General features: G+C 35.6%; 3 protein-coding genes across 6 annotated transcripts in view; 1 reads left to right on the top strand and 2 right to left on the bottom strand.

The window, feature by feature from the left end:
* The window catches only part of LOC111788650 (symplekin), a 22000-nt gene extending 11649 nt beyond the window's left edge, over nucleotides 1–10351 (bottom strand). The window contains exons 1-6 of one of the 3 annotated variants that reach the window (XM_023669073.1): nucleotides 9968–10351; nucleotides 8920–9079; nucleotides 8532–8624; nucleotides 7858–7960; nucleotides 7569–7728; nucleotides 447–621 (exon numbers count right to left, since the gene is read on the bottom strand). In XM_023669073.1, coding sequence (XP_023524841.1) covers nucleotides 447–621; nucleotides 7569–7728; nucleotides 7858–7960; nucleotides 8532–8624; nucleotides 8920–9079; nucleotides 9968–10170 — 894 coding nt within the window. In that variant the 5' untranslated portion in view covers nucleotides 10171–10351. Of the gene's footprint in view, nucleotides 1–446; nucleotides 622–4611; nucleotides 5118–7568; nucleotides 7729–7857; nucleotides 7961–8531; nucleotides 8625–8919; nucleotides 9080–9967 lie in introns of those variants that run through there. The other 2 variants (XM_023669074.1, XM_023669075.1) reach the window with 2 other exon arrangements.
* Nucleotides 10352–10435: 84 nt separating this feature from the next.
* LOC111788651 (ubiquitin-fold modifier-conjugating enzyme 1) lies at nucleotides 10436–12199 on the top strand. Its single transcript, XM_023669077.1, has 3 exons — nucleotides 10436–10867; nucleotides 10966–11027; nucleotides 11868–12199. Exons 1-3 carry the CDS (start codon nucleotides 10535–10537, stop codon nucleotides 11995–11997), a joined length of 525 nt encoding a protein of 174 aa, XP_023524845.1. The 5' UTR covers nucleotides 10436–10534; the 3' UTR covers nucleotides 11998–12199.
* An 850-nt stretch (nucleotides 12200–13049) lies between these two features.
* Nucleotides 13050–17888, bottom strand: LOC111788715 (phosphoenolpyruvate carboxykinase (ATP)). 2 transcript variants are annotated; one of them, XM_023669167.1, is made up of 13 exons: nucleotides 17725–17888; nucleotides 17314–17631; nucleotides 17047–17228; nucleotides 16824–16977; nucleotides 16633–16717; nucleotides 15289–15389; nucleotides 14901–15199; nucleotides 14636–14809; nucleotides 14483–14548; nucleotides 14216–14394; nucleotides 13964–14133; nucleotides 13588–13756; nucleotides 13050–13494 (listed from the first exon to the last, which is right to left on the bottom strand). In XM_023669167.1, exons 2-13 carry the CDS (start codon nucleotides 17601–17603, stop codon nucleotides 13351–13353), a joined length of 2013 nt encoding a protein of 670 aa, XP_023524935.1. In that variant the 5' UTR covers nucleotides 17604–17631; nucleotides 17725–17888; the 3' UTR covers nucleotides 13050–13350. The 2 variants fall into 2 exon arrangements, with proteins under 2 accessions (XP_023524935.1, XP_023524934.1); XM_023669166.1 differs by having other exon boundaries at nucleotides 17314–17614; nucleotides 17725–17887.
* Nucleotides 17889–19191: the final 1303 nt, after the last annotated feature.

The raw sequence follows: 19191 nt of genomic DNA, 5'->3' as shown, positions 1-19191 counted from the left end.
GGAGTTGAAAGTTACTGAGACAGAAAGAAAAAAAAAGATCCAACTAGGGATAGAAATAAATAGAGAAAAGAAATGAGACATTTCGAGTCAGTCTCACTAATTGTAGAGATTCTACAATCAAGAAATACAGAGAACTTTCAGGCTCCATCATGGCCCCTCACTAACATGACAAAAAAAAAAATGAACTCAAGATTTTGCACTTCAAGTCACATACAGTTCAGGAGCTGCATTCTACTCTGAAGTTCCATCGCATAACAAAAGCTATTGGCCAAAAGAAAAATAAGTGCAATAGATAAATCCTTATATGACGATAACATGGTGAATTCATCTTGTAATTCCCAAGTGCACAACCAAGTAATAATCTACACGAAGAAAACCTGGAGGACTATGGATACTTGTGTGCACATGCAGGATCAGTATGAAAAAAATAAAGGCAAAAGTCTAACCTCTACAAAAGCTGGATGCATACACCTTAGGAATCCCAAAAGGGCAGATCTTATAGAATACTGAATGCTGGCAGCATGACGCCCCCTTACCATCTCAAAACTTGGAACCAATTCCAGCAGTGCCGATAGAATGTGACCATAATGAACTGGTCTTTTCCTTGCTATAGCTGCTAAACTGTCAAGAAGCAGAGCAATTGATTTGAAAGAGGAAGATAGATTGCAAATATCAAAAGGTGCAGCAGTGAAGGGAAAGTTTAAGCAAGCAATTCAAGAAAGGAAAGAAAAGCTGTAAACAAAGTGAATTGCAATTATGTAATTGTAGTATATGACTGAAAAAAAATCATAAGATCAAAGGCATAGTTGAACATACACAAAATTATTCTAAAATCAAATAGAAAAAAGTAACGAACAGACACATGAAGTCGACTATAATCAAATTAAAATCATCTATGTCACATCTCAACATAATTATATGAAAAGTGCTAGAAAGCTATAACCTACAGATAAACTACACTACCAGCAACAAGATCAGAGTAAAATAAAAACAAGAAAAAAAAATTGTAGACCATTTCCTCAAAACGATTATTAATACAGAATAATTACAAAAGCTGAAGTTTAAGAACCACAACTATTTTTGGATAAAGTTTATTTCGTGATGCATACACATAATCTCAAGGATCTTACCAAGTAACCAAACAAGTAAAGAGCTATGCATGATACTAACTTGTCAAAATCTTGGATAATGATGAAATGAAGAAAACTATCAATGCCAAATAGAGTGTGTTTCTATGGATTCTTTAGCTTTGGGCATTCACTTAATAATTAAAATAGACAACTTTTAATCTTGTCAAACAAGTCGAGTAAAATAATTTTGACGAGCAAGGCAATAGTATAGTACAAATAGTATATCCAGAAAGGAGAACACGCCTAGAATGGGAAAAGATGATAGGGAAGAATAGCAGAAGGTAACATAGCAAAGAACAAGGAGAGGAGAAATTTAGAATCAGATATGTCATTAGACTTGGAGAACAAACAATTTCTTATTGAATTACACTCAGCAAAGCCTTTTGACGTCAATCACTCAAGAAATCAAGCTTAAAAATAACAAGTGCATCAGAGCATCTCCAGGATTAAAAAACTGTAAGTTAGATCAGGCAAAAGGAACCGAGAAGTTTAGCTAAAAGAGTTTAGTTTCCAACAATTAATGACAAATTTTTAGGTAATTATGCTAATAGAATCAAAAACCATAATCCCAGTCACCAACAACAAATGGCAACAGTTTCAGAGCTACACAATGTTCAAACGACGTGGAACAGCAAAACCATGTGTCACATGCCAAGTAACATATGCATCCAAATTTCCTTCAACAAGAGCTGCATTTCATAAATATTAACAAAAACTGTTTTTTTTTTTTTTTTTTTTTTTCATTGCATAAATGAAAAGTTCGGTTTTTTTGTTAAAAAAGAACTGTTTTTTTAAAGAAGGTAAGAAAACCTTCCTGAAGAAGGATGAGGATTTCTCCATTAGCATTAATGGTCGAAGCAACAGTATTCATCCATTAACATCTATTAATGTTCACATACAAAAGGATACAATTAAAAACCATTCTCAATTATTAATAAACTAACATATTATTTGCAAATAATCCTTCCCATGTGACAAAACAGAATAACGTATGACCTCCTATCTGATTTAAGTAAGAAAATTGATGAACATGATCTATGAGCAAATTCATGCTCTCGTCATATGATTCAGAACAGGCTAAACCCTTTCTTTCACTGCTGCTCTCTATCACCCTTTCCTTCTTGTTCATGATATTCCACACATAACAATTAATTCCAGCTCAAAAAAAATAAAGCATTTCAAAGAAAAAGACTATCATAGTTCCGAAATGGACTGGCATGCTAATGAAATTTCATTTTCAATCTTTGCAATACAAGTGCAAGTCCAAAAATCACTTGCATTGCATAAGAATTCCATAGGAAATGCAGAAGTAGTTCGTTTTATTTCTTTATCTTCGGCAATTCAATTAGTTACAAAAGTTATAAATAACACGATGGTAACCAGAGACATGTAGGACTACATTTCACTGCCTATATCTTCCACGATTTCAGTTATGAAAAAGAAAGAAAGGCAGAATACTAAAAGCTCACACATCAAACAACCAACTAACCCGAAAAAAAGTCAGATTTCAAGTACAAGCATAGAAGCCTGAGAAAAAACGTGTCCACACCAAGCCAGGGAGGGAAGCTAAAATTCAGTTTTACCAAAAGCAGTCAAATCTGCAGAGGGGGGCTTTGGAACCCCAGGCCAAATAACATAAAATATTCGTTAAGGGAAAGCAGGGAGCATCCAGAGGCAGTCAAGGGGTTTCTAAAAGATTTCCCCATAAGGTTACTAAAAGGAAAGCTTCCTAAAAGAACACAATGGCCATAGAAAAAAATATCAGAACCAGAAAATTAGACGCAGATAACACGTCACTTTTCCCTGCAACTACTCCTACAGTTTCTGAATCCCCAAAAATACAGCACGAGAACAACTTTATCAACTGAATTATTTAAGCCACGACAGTTGCAATAAAAGCCAAGTGTCTACAAACTTCCATCCTAATTAACACAACTGCAGGTTAACCCTTCATCACCTGACATAATAGATAGAGAACTTCACCATTCATCAAAGATTAGAATGGTCGACAGAATTTCTTGGTTCATTTTCTCAAATGTACTCCATTTCCAGTTTCACAGATAAGGTAGGTCATACAACAAATGTTTTGATTTCCAAGTTCAATACTATAATTTCGCTCAACAATATACACGGCACCGTTCGATATCCAACTTGTGGATTCAGTCAAACATTATAAAACCAAAAAATTAAATTAACCAATATATGCAACATAATTCCATTCAGACAGGTGATTCAAATAAGAAGCCAACAATTTTCAACCAAGAGGTGTCAATATTACTCAGAAATAAATACTTCAAGGTAGGAAAACAAGAAGGCAAAGATCAGAGTATCATAATTTGTTAACTTGAAAAATCGTTGGAAAAGTATGACAAGCTAACACCAGAAAAAACCTTAATCGTTGCAACAGCAGTACAAAATATGACATTGGTTTTCCGAAATTCAGTTAAGATTTTTGTTATACCTTTTAGATCAAAACACCAACAATCCTGCAAACAAGTTTGTTTTATTTCCATATCCAAACTAGAACGATAAAGAAATGGTTTTCATGTATGGACCTCCGGTAAAATGACAAGCAGAAATTTCAAACAGACATAACTAAGTACACATCCAGGAAGCCAATTTCCTATAATCCTCTCTTCATATCTACTTTTTTGGACAACTTATGTTGCATATACTTATATATTTTTGGAGCCTTGACTGCATTTGGTGATTCAGGAAAAAACTACGGTTTGAAATATGTAATTTCAAGAGGAAAAGAAAGAGCCTTAAGAATGATAGCAGAAAGTAACTGCTAATTAAGGAAAACGTGAAATAAAGGTTTTATCTGCAATGATCAAGTTTTTCTTACAGAAATTAATGGCATTCAGCAAAATTCTTGATGATGAAAGAAAGATTTATTAAATTAATTTCCCATCACATAAAACCAAAATCTTGGATGCTTTACAACCAGCCAGTATCAAGACTCAACTCCACTCATTTGATGGACGAAATCAGACCATATAAGCTTACTGTTAGATAGATCGTCAACATTCTCTAAGTTGGGTTTGGAACTGCTGTCAGAAATTACTTAAAAAGCTGAACCACAAAAGTCATAGTAATCTGGTTTAATTAAAAGTCAAGCCCTCAGAATCCAGGCAGTTGCTATTATAGCTTACGCAAGTACACTGCTTGATATATTATAACGCCATTGCTAAATAGTTCAAAAATGATGAAAATCTCGTATCAAATAAATTAAAAACATAAGCGGTGCCATCTTTTTACAACAAGGACATCTATATAATTGGTTTGGTAAACAAAAGAGCAGAACAGAACAAATTTTTAAGTATTGCAAGTGAACCATATATGCTACTGAGTAAGCAGATGTACTTAAGAAAAGCAGGTTAAAAGAAATACGCAAAACTTCAAACCATATTAAGCCAAGAAAACAGGCATAAGATAAAGAACGAAAATAGAAAACAACTTGATGCTAAAACGTTAGACATTGCTGGTCAAAATGAAATACTTTATTATCTCAAATAAAATGTGTATCACTGTCAATAGAAGTATACATTTTCAATTAATCGCTATAAGTCGCTGTATGCACAGAGAGCATAGGAAACTGTGATGAATGGTTTCTTTAACAGTTTGCAATGTATAAACTTCACTGATTCACCTTCCATCCCATTCACATTAGGTAATCATTGCACCAGTTGTCCATTCCTATCCCTGGCCACTGGTGCTCCGAAGTACCCAAACAATTTTGCAGTTTAACACCATCTAGCTTTGCTACTCCATTTTCTGAATCATCAATGAAGTATTATCCAATGCCACTACATCCATTTAACTGAGCTTGTCAGCATGCAGCACTGAACGTCACAAACAAGCAGCTGAACTTGTTAAATGACCTGATCCAGGCTTCAATTGTCCCTTCACAATTTTCAAGATAGTAATGACAAGGGCAAAATAGAGGTCACTGCTATGTGCTAAAGTTTTGAGTCCCCCACCAATCTGATATAATATGTGGCATGTGGATTAAGAACATAGTTATATATATACCCCCAAACGTTCAGACAACAAAGGTGACAAACGAACATTGAACAGTACAGGCAATCATTAAGCCCAAATTAAACGCAATAACACTACACAGTTAATATAGACACAAGATTGTGATTTAAATTACCGTTAGGTGGACATTATATAATCATCAAAGCAAGCTAACTAAGTTACTAAGCCAAAATGACATTCACAAAAATTCCATGTACAATTACATCGTTAAAAGTTGTGATGAAAAGTTTGGATCACAATATGGGTCCCCATACACATGCAAAATTTCACTAAACCTCACTGGGACTATGTATGTGACAACACAAGAAGTTCCACAAGGAGCATTTTGTTTACATATCCAAATTTTCCTTCTTATCCACTGATCATCCCCTTAATTTATATGTGAGCAAACTACAAAGAAAAAAAGTGTAATCATCTCTGGAAGAGAACTTTCATCAAATATACCAATTATCAACAACTCGTTCATATCTCCAATACCCATATAAACACTGGAAAATATTCATGTATAATCACAACTCTCGACTTTCTAAAACTTGGAACGGCCAGAATGTTTACCCAACATGATTTCTTTCTTCATGTTAACCAAATTTTAGGTTCACGCCCTAATAAGGTTAGCTATGTCATGTAGGCAATAAGAGAATTGTATAGGTATTCAAAAAAGATATAGGCATCAACATTTAAATGAATAGCATCTTTCAACAAAGATCAAGACAACAATTTCCAAGCTAATTTAGTTGTATACACAACAAGAAACTGTGCTGAACACATCAACCCTCTTTTGAGTCAGTGGCATATGAATGTTCAATTCTTTAAACCACATTCATCTGAAAAGTAAAAAAAAAATAATAATAATAAACCCCCCTGGGCATCTCCAACCACAATTGCATGCTTCTCCACTCCATTATTCACCCTTTACATGAAAGAGTTACAGTATTCAAGATTATCGAAATTCTCATGCAGCGTTTAAAAATTGGTTCTTTGAAAAGAAAATAAGAAATGCTATCATTTGCAGTAACATTGGCCAAAGTATGGGAACATAGTGAGAGAAAGAAGACCTTCAAAGATGAAAGTATGGAAGTTCCGAGTATTTAGGACACGGCCCAATAAAGCTAATAGAAAACTAAGAGTTTTAGGGCTTGCATTGGTGCTTGATGGCATTGGGGTTGGTGGTTTCATTCTTTAAGTTGTTGCAACTATCATTGTGACAATTAGTGAAATTCTTGTTTCCATTTTTATTGAACCAATAAAAAATTATATGTTCTTTGTTTCAAAATCCAATCTGCACGTCCAATAATATCTCTTTTTGATGAAAAGGCACACCACAATTTCATTTAGACAAATGAAAGAATAAAAAGGCCATATCAAATGATAGCCCAACAACAAAGAGTACACATCTAATAATATTATTGCCAATACACATAAAAAGATGCATACACGAGCAAAAAAATGACAGCAATAAATGATACTTTTTTAATACTCTTATGTTTTATCTTTTAAGAAGTATTGACATGTATCATATCAACATCGTGACTAATGCTAGAAAAGGATAATATAAAGATCCAACAAATAATTAATAAACTAGAAGAAGCAAAAAGTCTTTAAAACTCAAATCATCTACTTCAAAATAATAATGTAATAGGACATATCAGAAAGAGTGGCACATTTCAGACTGCGCAAGAAATTGAATCAACCAATAAAATAATTTAGAAATTCTATAAAATGATGTGCAAGCAGAAAATACACAAAAAGATTTATTATTTAATAAGCACAAAATATATGAAGATTAGAGAACATTCAAACAATGCACTTGAACAATGTCATAACCTGACTCTTACAAAACTTTGATTGAAAATGAGGAAGAATCCAACACCAATGTCAACGTCACATTACTCTCTCCTAAGGGGAGAAAATAAAAATATATAAAACCACTTAATCCTCCACTCCATATATGCAGAAAGCAGCTAAAGGGCCAAAGGAATGCACTCCCTGGTGCGTTCCTTTGTGCCATTGATCTTTTTAATTTTTCTTTCTCACTCCCTTTCAGAGTGTGTTTCTCTTGAACTTTTAATCTTTTCATAATATCTATAAGAAGCTATTTCTTGTTCAAAAAAATAAAGAAAAGAAAAGGTACAGAATTAACTCAAGATCCTTAAGCAAATGAAAATGAAATATGATGCTTTTCACAGCGTAGACAGCAGTAACATAAGTAATTCCACTTTTTTCTCTACCTTCTTTTACATGATACTCAACGAAAGTATATTAACATCAAAAGAACACATAGCAACTTGCAACGTATAGATTTCAGGAAAAAAGAGAAGAAACTTGAAATAAATTGTCACACTGCCATCAACTTATAAAATAACCCAATATGAGAGAGAGAGAGAGATAGCTCACCTACTAACAACTGTTACTGTGTATGTACCCGGAACAGAACTGGTCTGCAACAAATTCAACAGAATACCAAGCATCCTACTAGCTTCTGACATTAACCCGACTGGATCCAAAATAGAAAAACCACCAGCTAGCCATGAAATGTTAAAAACATCCCCATTTCCTGTTCGCAAGAACGATAAAGTTAAATTCCAAGAATTAGCATATAGAACTTAAAAAATGAGAAATGTTACAATGTGAAGCCCAAACAACTTAAAAGCGGACACATGTTTGTGATTTCCAAATGCAATACCTTCTGAGATAGCTTTTTGTGGATCATTTGTGTCAGACGTAAAAAGTAGAACATATGTTTCCAAAAATTTCAAAGCCAGCAACCTCTTCCCAACAGAACCAGGCTACAATATGACATGTAAGCAGCTTCAAGGTCAGAACAGTTGGTAATTCTTTAAAGAAAAGAAGAAGAATAAAAGATTAGTCAATTATGTATATCATTTTTTATCCCGAAAAAATTCAATTATGTATATCATTTTTTATCCCAAAAAATTCAATCATGTATATCTTCCAATGAGTAAAATAAAATATACAGGGAAGCAAGCCGGAAGAAGGAATATTTGAGTATTACACACAATATCCACCGAAAATTTCTTGTTTTTTCATTCAGAAACAACCAAATCATTCAATTTACAAAAGTACGATAAAGTTTTGTTAGGAAAAGTCCTCTAAAAGTATAAATTAAGATTTTGTGCATACACAACACACACATGCATAGATATACAGAGAACAAGGGAGAGAAGAGACAAATATTAAAAAAATAAAAGTCAAAACAGTCAGCCTTATTATGAGCCTTTTCCAGTAACAATAACACTGTCAGGCCAAGAGAAGAGAAAGAAGAAATAGAGATCCACATTTAAAAATAAAAAAACAATAGCAAAAGTTTTCAAGGGCCACAGTTAGGCATTTACATACCTCTATAGCAATTGCCAAAACATCATCTTTAAACTTCAACATTCTCATCCACATTTCTTCAAGCCATCTCTCAACTTTACCCCGCCGATGGAACTGTGGAATTCTAAAGTTAGCATTTAATTTCAAATGTTACAAAAAAAAATTAACTAAAGAATGCATATAAAACATATGCATACTAATGACATTGATCAAAGACTAGAATAACTGTACATAAATATAACATAATGGTTGACTGGTCTTCTCACACGAGTCAAACCATGTCAGTAAAGCAATGTGAAAATAAAATAAACATAAATCAGAAGGAAAAAAATCAAGCATTAAACATTCAGTAAGCTGAATTCTTCCAAAAAAATCTTCCACTTTAAGCAAGGAGAGAAAAAGGAGAAACCTGCAATGTCATCTCTCTTAAAGTACCACAAAATAATTTTTGGCCACTAATAATTGATTGTCCTGCTACAACAGAGTCTTCATCCTTTAAAGATGCCAATAAAACTGACATTAACAGAGGAGAATGTTCCATGGCTCTTAATCCAATGTCTTCAATCACCCTGTGGATGGTGCAAAGTGAAAGCATTTAACGCATAAGTAAATAAAAGGAAAATATTTCCAGGAGCTAACATGCTTGAGAAGAGAAGTAAAAGATGTCTTAGGTGTACAAAGAAGCCAAGTGGAACTATTGTTGATTGCACATCAAGAAGCAATAAAAAGAATTCAAAAGAAACTAACCGGTCCCAAAGAATACAATGGAAATACTATATTTACCCTAACCTGTATATTTTTAACATGCAAACTTTCACATTGTCATAAAGATAATTACAAGAGAGGAGGGCAAGAAATTTCCCAATCAACAAAAAACAACACAGATTATTAAAAGGCCCTTTGTTATGCAGTAATCGAGTACAGCGAATAAGTGTCAAATGAAATGAACTTCGACATTATCAAGATCACAAACATGCCTCTCCTGGCTTCAAAAAGACAAACATTACTCTCCAACTAAATTTCCTAAAGCTTTAGTATAGTGACCATAGATTGAGAATAAGCTTTAGTATAGCGACCATAGATTGAGAATAAGCTTTAGTATAGCGACCATAGATTGATATCGTTGATCCAAATTTGCTGCCGTAAATAAATGCCCTATATACCAAGTAATACCGACGAACATGTATGCAAGAAACAAAATTACCATTTAAAGGAAACCAAAATTTTGCAGATAACATAGTAAATACAACACAAAAGTGCATTATCCCGTATAATGAGAACGGTTATCACAAAACTTATCGACTCGCTTCACTCTTTACTAACATTGGACTCGTACTAGGATCTCACTTTCATGTAGATCGCTTCTTGCAAGTATAAGTAATGTAGGAGATGTTATGATAAGCAAGAATGATCCAAAATACAAACAACAGAGGGAAAAATTAGGGTTCTGAACTCACTCAATCAACAATTTACGTAGTAAGCTCTCGGGGGAGGACTGAAGCTCGACCAAGTAGGAGTAAAGCTCTGCAGCGAAAGATGGCTCGATAGACAGTATAATATCCTTTACCTGCTTCAAAGATGAAATTTTCACCGTTAAATCGCCGTGGTTGTTAGCGGCGGCGAGGAGAGACAGTGCTCTTTCTCTGAGAACTCCAGCCATAGTTGACCTAGAACGAAAAAAGTAACTGTGAAACAAGAATGGTGAGGGTTGAATTAGGGAGGTGTGCTAGGGCTTTGAAGAATCAGAGAATTTTATCCCGGGAAAGAACATGAAACTGACGGGATAAACGAACCGGAACGGTCAGGTTGCGAGGGAATTTAAGCAAGCAGATGAGACGACGGCTGGCGCGGAGGGCAGGCACGTGAATATCACGTGGCCCTCCCGCATTTTTATACTTTAGGGTTTTTTTTTTTTTTTTTTTTTTTTTTTATAAATAAATCAATTTATATTTTTCAGGAAAATTTCATTTTGAACTGCGGAAGATCGGAATCTCAGTTAGGGTTAGCAGAGAAGAAGAAGAATCATGGAGGGTTGGGATCCGAATACCAAGTCGACGCTCACCCAAATTCCTCTGCTAACGACGAAAGCTGGGCCGAGAGATGGTGCGGCATGGACGCAGAGGCTGAAGGAGGAGTACAAGGCATTGATCGCCTACACTCAGATGAACAAGTCAAATGATAATGACTGGTTTCGGATCTCAGCTGCTAATCCAGAAGGAACACGATGGATCGGCAAGTGCTGGTACGTGCACAACCTTCTCAAGTACGAATTCGATCTTCAATTCGATATTCCTATCACGTATCCATCCACAGCGCCAGAGCTTGAGCTGCCGGAGCTCGATGGAAAAACTCAGAAGGTTGGAATTTCGTTTCGTTTTCTTATTTTTGTAGAATTTTCTTTTTTCGTAGTTGAATTTCGAAACCTTTTTTAACTCGTTGTTGTGGATTGTTTCAGATGTACAGAGGAGGAAAGATCTGCTTAACCATTCATTTCAAGCCTCTCTGGGCGAAAAACAGGTAACTAAGCTTAAATTCTTCTCAATGACGGTAGAGACATAGATCTTGAAGTTCACGTGTTTGCAGAATTGGCTACTTTCTGGAAAGGCTTAACGAGTGGATATAAGTTTAACTTCGTGTTTGCATGTAATTGAAAGTTAAAGCAGGCTCAGGTTTAGAGCTAACTTAGAATGCATGCTTGATTCGATATGCGTCTCACTCAGCAGTCTCTGCCTTTCCCAACTTGCTGACAGTGAACGGCTCATTTTGAACGTAAACCCATTGGTTCTTTGTAATCGTCCATGCCAATTGCTAGCAAAATATTGTCTGTTTAACCCGTTACGCATTGCCATCAGCCTCATGGTTATAAAACGCGTATGTTAGGGAGAGGTTTCTACACTCTTACAAGAAATGTTTTGTTTCCCTCTTACAAGAAATGTTTTGTTTCCCTCTCTAACCGACGTGGATCTCACATTCTCACCTTCTTACCCCAGTTGTTCTATTTGGAACCAGATTTGTTCACAATTTATCTGATAAAAACTTTATCTTACATGAATCATGTGATCCCTTTTGGATCAGTGCGTTTTTTTCTATGACCAGTTAAATCAATACGATTGGGATGTTCTTCACGTTTATGTTTCCTTATCCATGCAAGATTCAGCTTCATTCCTGCTAATGGGACCTGTACAAGTTCCAAACTCTCATTTCATTAGTGTCATTTGACTATCTTGTGTCCGTTATTCTTGCGAAGGAGTCAAAATCTTCAAAATAGTACACTGTTTTGGAGCTGTTGTTGGGCATTACACATTCTCTTTCAGCGGCCATTGTCATAGCCAACCTTATTTAGTATCTGTTTTGCAGTCCGAGGTTTGGGATTGCTCATGCTCTTTGTTTGGGTCTTGCACCGTGGCTCGCTGCTGAGGTTCCAATTCTGGTTGATTCTGGCATGATCAAGCACAAAGACAACACAACATCGACCAGTGAATCTTAACATGTGTATGAACTTGTCATGGCTACAAAAGTGAACTTTTGACCTCATATATATTTCCCAGTGACTGGAAAATAAACTTATCATCCCCCAAATTTAACTGCGGAGGTTGCAGCCCTCCGGTTACATTTACACAGTCATATATTTACTGGAATTCAGTTCATAAATGTTGATGCATCAGCTAATCATGGTCTGTTTACCTTTACCCTTTCTTGGGATTTATTTATTTACTTTTACCCTTAAAAACATAGTAGTAGCGGAAACGTGGGGTGCGAATTGTTTTTTTATGAATGCAGCTGCTTAATACTAGTGAATATTTTCAGTGTTGGCCAATAATTCGACCAAAACATGGACCATCCACGGTATGTTTATACCAGCTCGATGTATTTTATCAATTTGGGTATAACATACTGGATCCACTCCACTTATTCTCCACTCCACTTATTCTCCACATCTATCGGAGAGGAGAATTCCACTTATTGTGTGAGATTCCACATCTATTGGAGAGGAGAACGAGTACCAAAGAGGATGTTGAGCCCAGAAGATGGTGAATTGTGAGATCTCACATCAATTAGAAAAGGGAACGAAACATTTTTTATAATTGTGTAGAAACCTATCCCTAACAGACAATGATAATTTATGCTAGCGCTTGGCTTAGGTTACTACATATTGTAAATTCGAAGAATGGTTCAGGATTCTAATGATGTAGAGATTTTATTTGGAATTATCACGAATATGCCATTTTAGATAGGTACAAACCTTAATTACCTTAATTCTTCCTATCTCTTATGAAATTTCATTAATATGCCTTTCAGATATGTACGAACCTCAATTCTTCCTTTTTCTCGAGAAATTTCATCAATATATTGTGTATATAAATTAATTCTTATGAAATAAATACATCAATATGATAATAATTCGGGTTTGATTTAAAATTTTATTATTACTAGTTTTTTTTTTTTTTTTTTTTTAATTTTCAAAATGTGCATTGATATTTTAATCTACATTAATGAAAAGTAGTAGATTACAAGCATGAAATAAATAGGATTAATGGGTATCAAACAATACCTAAAATTATTAGAAGTATAATTGGTGTATAAAATCAATTAACAATAAACTAATTATTACATTGCATCAGCAAATTCTGCTATAGAAACATAATTTAAAAGCCTATACACCTCATACCCCTCATACCCCTCATACCCCTCATCCCTCTCCTCTTATTTTAAAAAAAAAAAACACACACACAGACATTACAGGTCATGGAAACTGATGCATAATTTCTGATATCATCAGCCAAATCACAGGAAATGTAAAGCAGTAACAAGAACTCTAACCCAAATTCTTGGCTTTCCATTACAAAGTTGGCCCAGCTGCAAGAATCTCCTCAGCTAATTTACTATCCCTCTGCACCTGGTAAGCATGGATCCCTTCATAATTCTTCTTGAACAGACCACCCAGCTTCAGCAGTGTCTCCTTGTGGCCGTCTTTGTTCGACCACTGTTGTTCAAACAATCAAAAACAAGAACGAAGTTAAGCATGGTAGACTGAAATCGAAAATGAAGCTGACCGATGAATTCGTTTTCGACTAACCGTGTTTACTGGATCCAGGATTTCTGCTGGAACTCCCTCAATAGCATCAGGAATCTCAAGGCCGAACACTTCAGTCTTGGTGTAATTCGCCTCCAAAAGCGCTCCCGAGTGGATCGCGTCAATGATCTTCCTCGTGTACGCTAACTTGATACGGTTACCACTTCCATAGCTGCAAGAATATCAAATTTAGTTCATGGCCAAGACGTTTCGGCTGTCGATATTGTTAAGAATCACGACTCTCCACAATGGCATGATATTGAAGCTCTTATGAGTTTGCTCTGGGCTTCCCAGAAGACCTCATACCAATAGAGATGTATTCCTTACTTATAAACTCATGATCATTTCTTAAATCCTCAACAGATACGTCATTTCGTACCTTCCTCCGGACCAACCGGTGTTTACGAGCCATCCCGTGGCACCGTGTTTCTTCATCTTCTCAGCTAGCATCGCTGCATACCTAGACGGGTGCAGCATTATGAACGCTGCTCCAAAACAAGCTGAGAATGTCGCCGTTGGCTCTTTCACGCCATCCTCAGTTCCAGCCACCTGATTTCGCAACAAGATTTCAGCTCAATAGGATTACATCTATTAGTATTATGGATTGAATGAGTGAGTAATAGATAAATACCAAAGCAGTGTAGCCACTGATAAAATGGTACATGGTCTGAGCCAAGCTCAGCTTGCTCACTGGTGGGAGAACCCCAAATGCATCACAGGCAAGAAGAATCACATTCTTTGGATGAGGACCAACACATGGGATTTTAGCATTCGGTATGTATTCGATGGGATAAGCAGCACGAGTGTTCTCTGAATCGACAAGAACCGAAAGATAATAAGTCAGTCTGCATAAGTGGTACATCGGTAATTTATTCATCTCGACACGTCTAACGAATACCTGTAACGGATTTCTCAGAGTAATCGACTTCTCTAGTATGCTCATCAAACACCACATTCTCAAGAACTACAGCAAAAAACAAGAACGAGCACAACAGGAATAAGCACCATCAACATAATCAGGTAGCTAACAAACATAAAGTTCGGAGATTACCAGTCCCGAACTTGATAGCATTCCAAATATCGGGCTCCTTTTCCCTCGACAAGTCAATGCATTTGGCATAGCAACCGCCTTCAATGTTTGAGACACCGTTATCACTCCAGCAATGCTCGTCATCCCCAATTAAGTACCTATTATGATCTGTAGACAGCGTGGTCTTTCCAGTACCTGTTAAAGCATAATCAAATAACGAGCGATCCTCAAGGCTTGTCCATGGCTTTCGAGAACTCGAGTTCAATGAAGTCATAATAAAACGTACCCGAGAGTCCAAAGAAAAGGGCCACATCTCCATTTTTGCCCATGTTGCAGCCAGAGTGAAGGGAGAGGATCTGGCGCTTGGGCATGAGATAATGCATTAAACTAAAGAGGCCTTTCTTCATCTCCCCAGCATATTGAGTACCAAGAATAACCATTTCCTTTCTAGCAAGATTCATGTCTATACTGGTGGAAGAAGTCATGTAGTGAGTATAACGATTACACGGAAACTGCCCAGCGTTGTATATCGTGAAATCTGGAGTACCGAAGTCCTCGAGCTCTTCGGCAGTCGGTCGAATGCACCTGCCATCAAACAAGTATGAGTTTGGGAGTTACTACAAAGTTGAATGTATTTCCAATTGTTGTTACATGACATGATGATGATTACTTACATGTTGTGCATGAACAAGGAATGATAAGCTCGGGCTGAGACGATACGGACTTTGATTCGGTGTTCGGGGTCCCAGTTCAGAAACTGATCATTCACAAATACCTGGAAAAAGAGTCAAACAAGTTATTATTACCGGAATTAAATAACTATGATGTAAATGTAACTCGAACATAGATCAATGACGATTCTCTATATCTTAAAGGTCGGAATTCCCACCTAACAACTACAATGCAGTTGAAACTATATTGAACTTCTTGAAAACTTCAATTAATTTGATTAATATTCAATTTTGAACTTCATGAAATTGAACCAATTGTCAAAACTGCTTGAACCTGTCCAGTTTGGTCGGATTGATCATCTTTTTTTTTTCTTTTTTTTTTTTTCTCTTTTAAGAAAATTTCAACTTTTAACTCGTGAACGAAAATTTCAACAGAATCCTGACATGGAAAGGTAAAATTGACTAGAAAACAAACTACTCGTGTGCAAGATGATTGTTGGATGAAAGTCCACATCAACTAATTTAGTAAATGATCATGGGTTTATAATCAAGAAATACTCTCTTCATACGCTTTTTAGGAAGCCCAAAGCAAAACCACGAGAGCTATACTCAAAGTGGACAATACCATACCATTGTACAGAGTAGAGTCGTTCATCTAAAGAGTACACATAATAGGCTAAATCAATAAAAAAAACTATTTTATTTCAAAAATACACTTAAATGCTACGTTTTTAAAAAATACGCATTAACGTAAGTATTTTGTAAAAAAAATATTAAAAAATTATAGATATTTTTATTAGTTTAACCTAAATATATGGTGGGGGTATAAGACCAGAAATATATTTTGTCTGTTCCTTGTAATGGTTCCAAAAAGAAAATATATTAAGATCTCCGAAAATTAAGGAATGGATAATTACGTCAACAAGACACTGAAATAATGGACCAAACACGTTACCAGTTTCCGTGTTATTTTATATATTAATTAATACGATAAAATATCCATAGTGGACTTTAATCGTCACTGCCACCTCATTAAATTACAAAATTGGGCACCGCACTTCTCCACAAAACACTTCCACGTAATCACACGCTGTCCTAAAAGGTCAACTAAACTAATTTCTCTTAAATAATTAATTATTTATGACTTTTTGTTAAATAATAAATATATAAAATTAATATAACTTTCTTTTTTGTCAAACAGGGTGTCTAATTAAAATAAATTTTAAATCCATATTATTTATTATTTTATTTTCATTTCATAGCATCCAAATGCATATTATTTTTAATTTTTTAAACAAATAAAAAATTAAAATAATTAATAGGATTTAAAATTATAAAATATTTTACCTTATCCAGGGAGTTCAAGTAATCGACGGCTCTCTCTCTATTGATTAAGAAAGTATGTTCATCCATCTCAATATTAGGCGACCCCCTACAACACAAAATAAAAAATTTCATTAATGTCGAAACGACGGCGTTTCATTAATCATTTTTTTAATTTTAATTCGGATTAATTAGAGGGAATAATTATCACTTACTTTCCCCACCAAAGCTCGTCCTCGGTGGTCTCATCTTTAACGACGCGTTTATCTCTCGGCGACCGTCCCGTTTTGGCTCCAGAAAGTGTGGCCAACGCGCCGGTGGCCGTTATGAACGAACCTTTCTCGACCTTGATGGCTTGCTCGTAAAGCTCTGTTTAATTTAAACTAAATCAGAACCGTTCGTGTTCATCTGAAAAAATGGACGGCTTAGATATGTTACCGGCGGGGGAGAGGTTGTAAAGGATGTGAGTGAACTTGAGAGCGCTATCACTCAAATTCAAAATGGGCTCGCCAAAATGGTGATGGTCCAGTACTGTTCCTTTATGGGCCTCGGCCTTTTTCTCTGGATCGCCTCTCACAATCTTCGGCCCAGTTTCCCTCGTCAGCGACGCCAGCGAGGCACTGCCACAAACAAATCGCACAACCGTCACGTCAATCTCATTTCACCGCCACAACTCACGGTTTCCCCGCCGTGATAACTACTTACCTGATCGACTTGAGTTGCTGCTTTTGCCGCTCCGCCTCCGATACAGGTGAAAAGACGCCGTGAGCGTCCGTCAATGGAGTGGTCGGCGTTGATCGCTTCTTCTGCAGAGAGTGAAGATGCTCCAGCGTTCTAGCTCTCATCGGCGTCGTACTGTCGTCATGACATATATCTCTCTCTGTTTCCGCCGTGGTTCTCTCCGTATGGATCTTCGGTAATCCTCTCCGCCCTGTCTCCGCTTCTCCGCCGCTCACGAAACTAAATTCGCCGTTATCTTTCCCGTCATTCGCCATTTTCGTATCCTCTGTAACTCAAATCACACTGAATCAACGATTGAATTCATCAATCACACCTAAAAATCCCTAATCGTAAAGAAAAAACAAAAACCTAGAAAGAAAGAAACAGAGTCCTTACCGGAGATTTATCGCCGGAAAACGGGAGAGGCTTGAAATCCGAAAGATCGATGAATGAGAAAATGGCTACAAAACCGTATTTATAAGTTAATTTCAGGCTTCGAAGAGAGGGAAAAATAAACAATCTCTATAAGAGTCAGAGACGGGACCAAACTATTCCAAGAGTCGCCGCTTAACCACGATGCTTAACCCGTGGTTTAATCCAACCATGAACCGTGGTTAACTAAAATTCCTTATTTATTTATTTAAATTTAATTTACAAACGGAAAATAAAAAATTTAATTTCTGGCACAGATCATTATCATTAAAATATTTAGAGTACAAAAGAAATTAAATATTAAATATAAGAATATTAATATTTATTTTTTTCCTTTTTTTTTAAAGAAGCAATAGGCTAAGTTTGAAACTAGGCTCGTATATTTATGTGAAAGAAAGATGTGAATGCCACCTCAAAGCCTCAGCCTCCATTCTATAAGGCTGTCTTAATAAAGTAATTTATTATTCGTATAAATCACAATAAAATGGGCAATTTTGGAAATTAAAGTTATAAAATTTATATTTTTTTAATAATTATAATATTTAGATTACATCCGACGGTGTAAAACTGTCGATCACGGTCCTCGAATAAATATATTTTATTTTTGAAAGTCAATAAAATAGAGCTGGAGAATTAATATCCAGGTGGCGGAAATATAGCGCCACGTCGGATGTGGATATATCCATATTTATCAAATACCATTAAAATTCGAAAATGAAGGGTCAAAATGGTCAATTCATAGCTGGTTGGCTCTCAATGGAAACTGGAAAGTCGCACATTGGCTGCGTTTCAGTGCTGCTATTAAATTAAATCATTGATTCACCAACTTTTTTTTTTTTTTTTTTTTTAATAATAATAATTATTGTGTTTGGTTTAAAGGAAATTATTAATATTAATATTTATTATATAATTTCCCTTTCATCCATTGTTTTTTATTTATATTTAATTAATTTTCTAAAGCCCCCAAAGAAAAAGTTGAATCTATGAAAAAGACCATTTTGATTTAAATTCCTATTTTGCTTTCTCATCCTCTTCGATCGTGCACTCGTGTTCCCTCTCATGTGACGACCCTCGTGAAGATGTCTTCCATATTTAAATTTTTAAAAATATATTTCTAAAAAAAATATTTATTCACTCGGTTAATGGGAATGATTGTTTAGGTCGTCATTATATATATATATATATATATATTTATTGAGCATCCAAAAAGATTGATGATGTGACCCCGACATTGACCAAGCATACATTGGCCGGGAGCGAAACTCCTTTGGGATGTTGGTTGCTGATCATACGTATCGAAATCATCAAATTTAAACCTCCCTCACAAGCATAGAAAAATATAGCCCGTCAATCAGTATTTCACGCCCAATTAAGATTTTGGAATTAGAATGGTTATTAAATCAATAGCCCACGAGAGCAGAAAAGGCCTAT

This window comes from Cucurbita pepo, chromosome LG02 (assembly GCF_002806865.2).
Source record: "Cucurbita pepo subsp. pepo cultivar mu-cu-16 chromosome LG02, ASM280686v2, whole genome shotgun sequence".
NCBI classification, from domain to species: Eukaryota; Viridiplantae; Streptophyta; class Magnoliopsida; order Cucurbitales; family Cucurbitaceae; genus Cucurbita; species Cucurbita pepo.
Note: the sequence above shows the minus strand (reverse complement) of the source record. Positions and strands in the feature narration are given on the sequence as shown.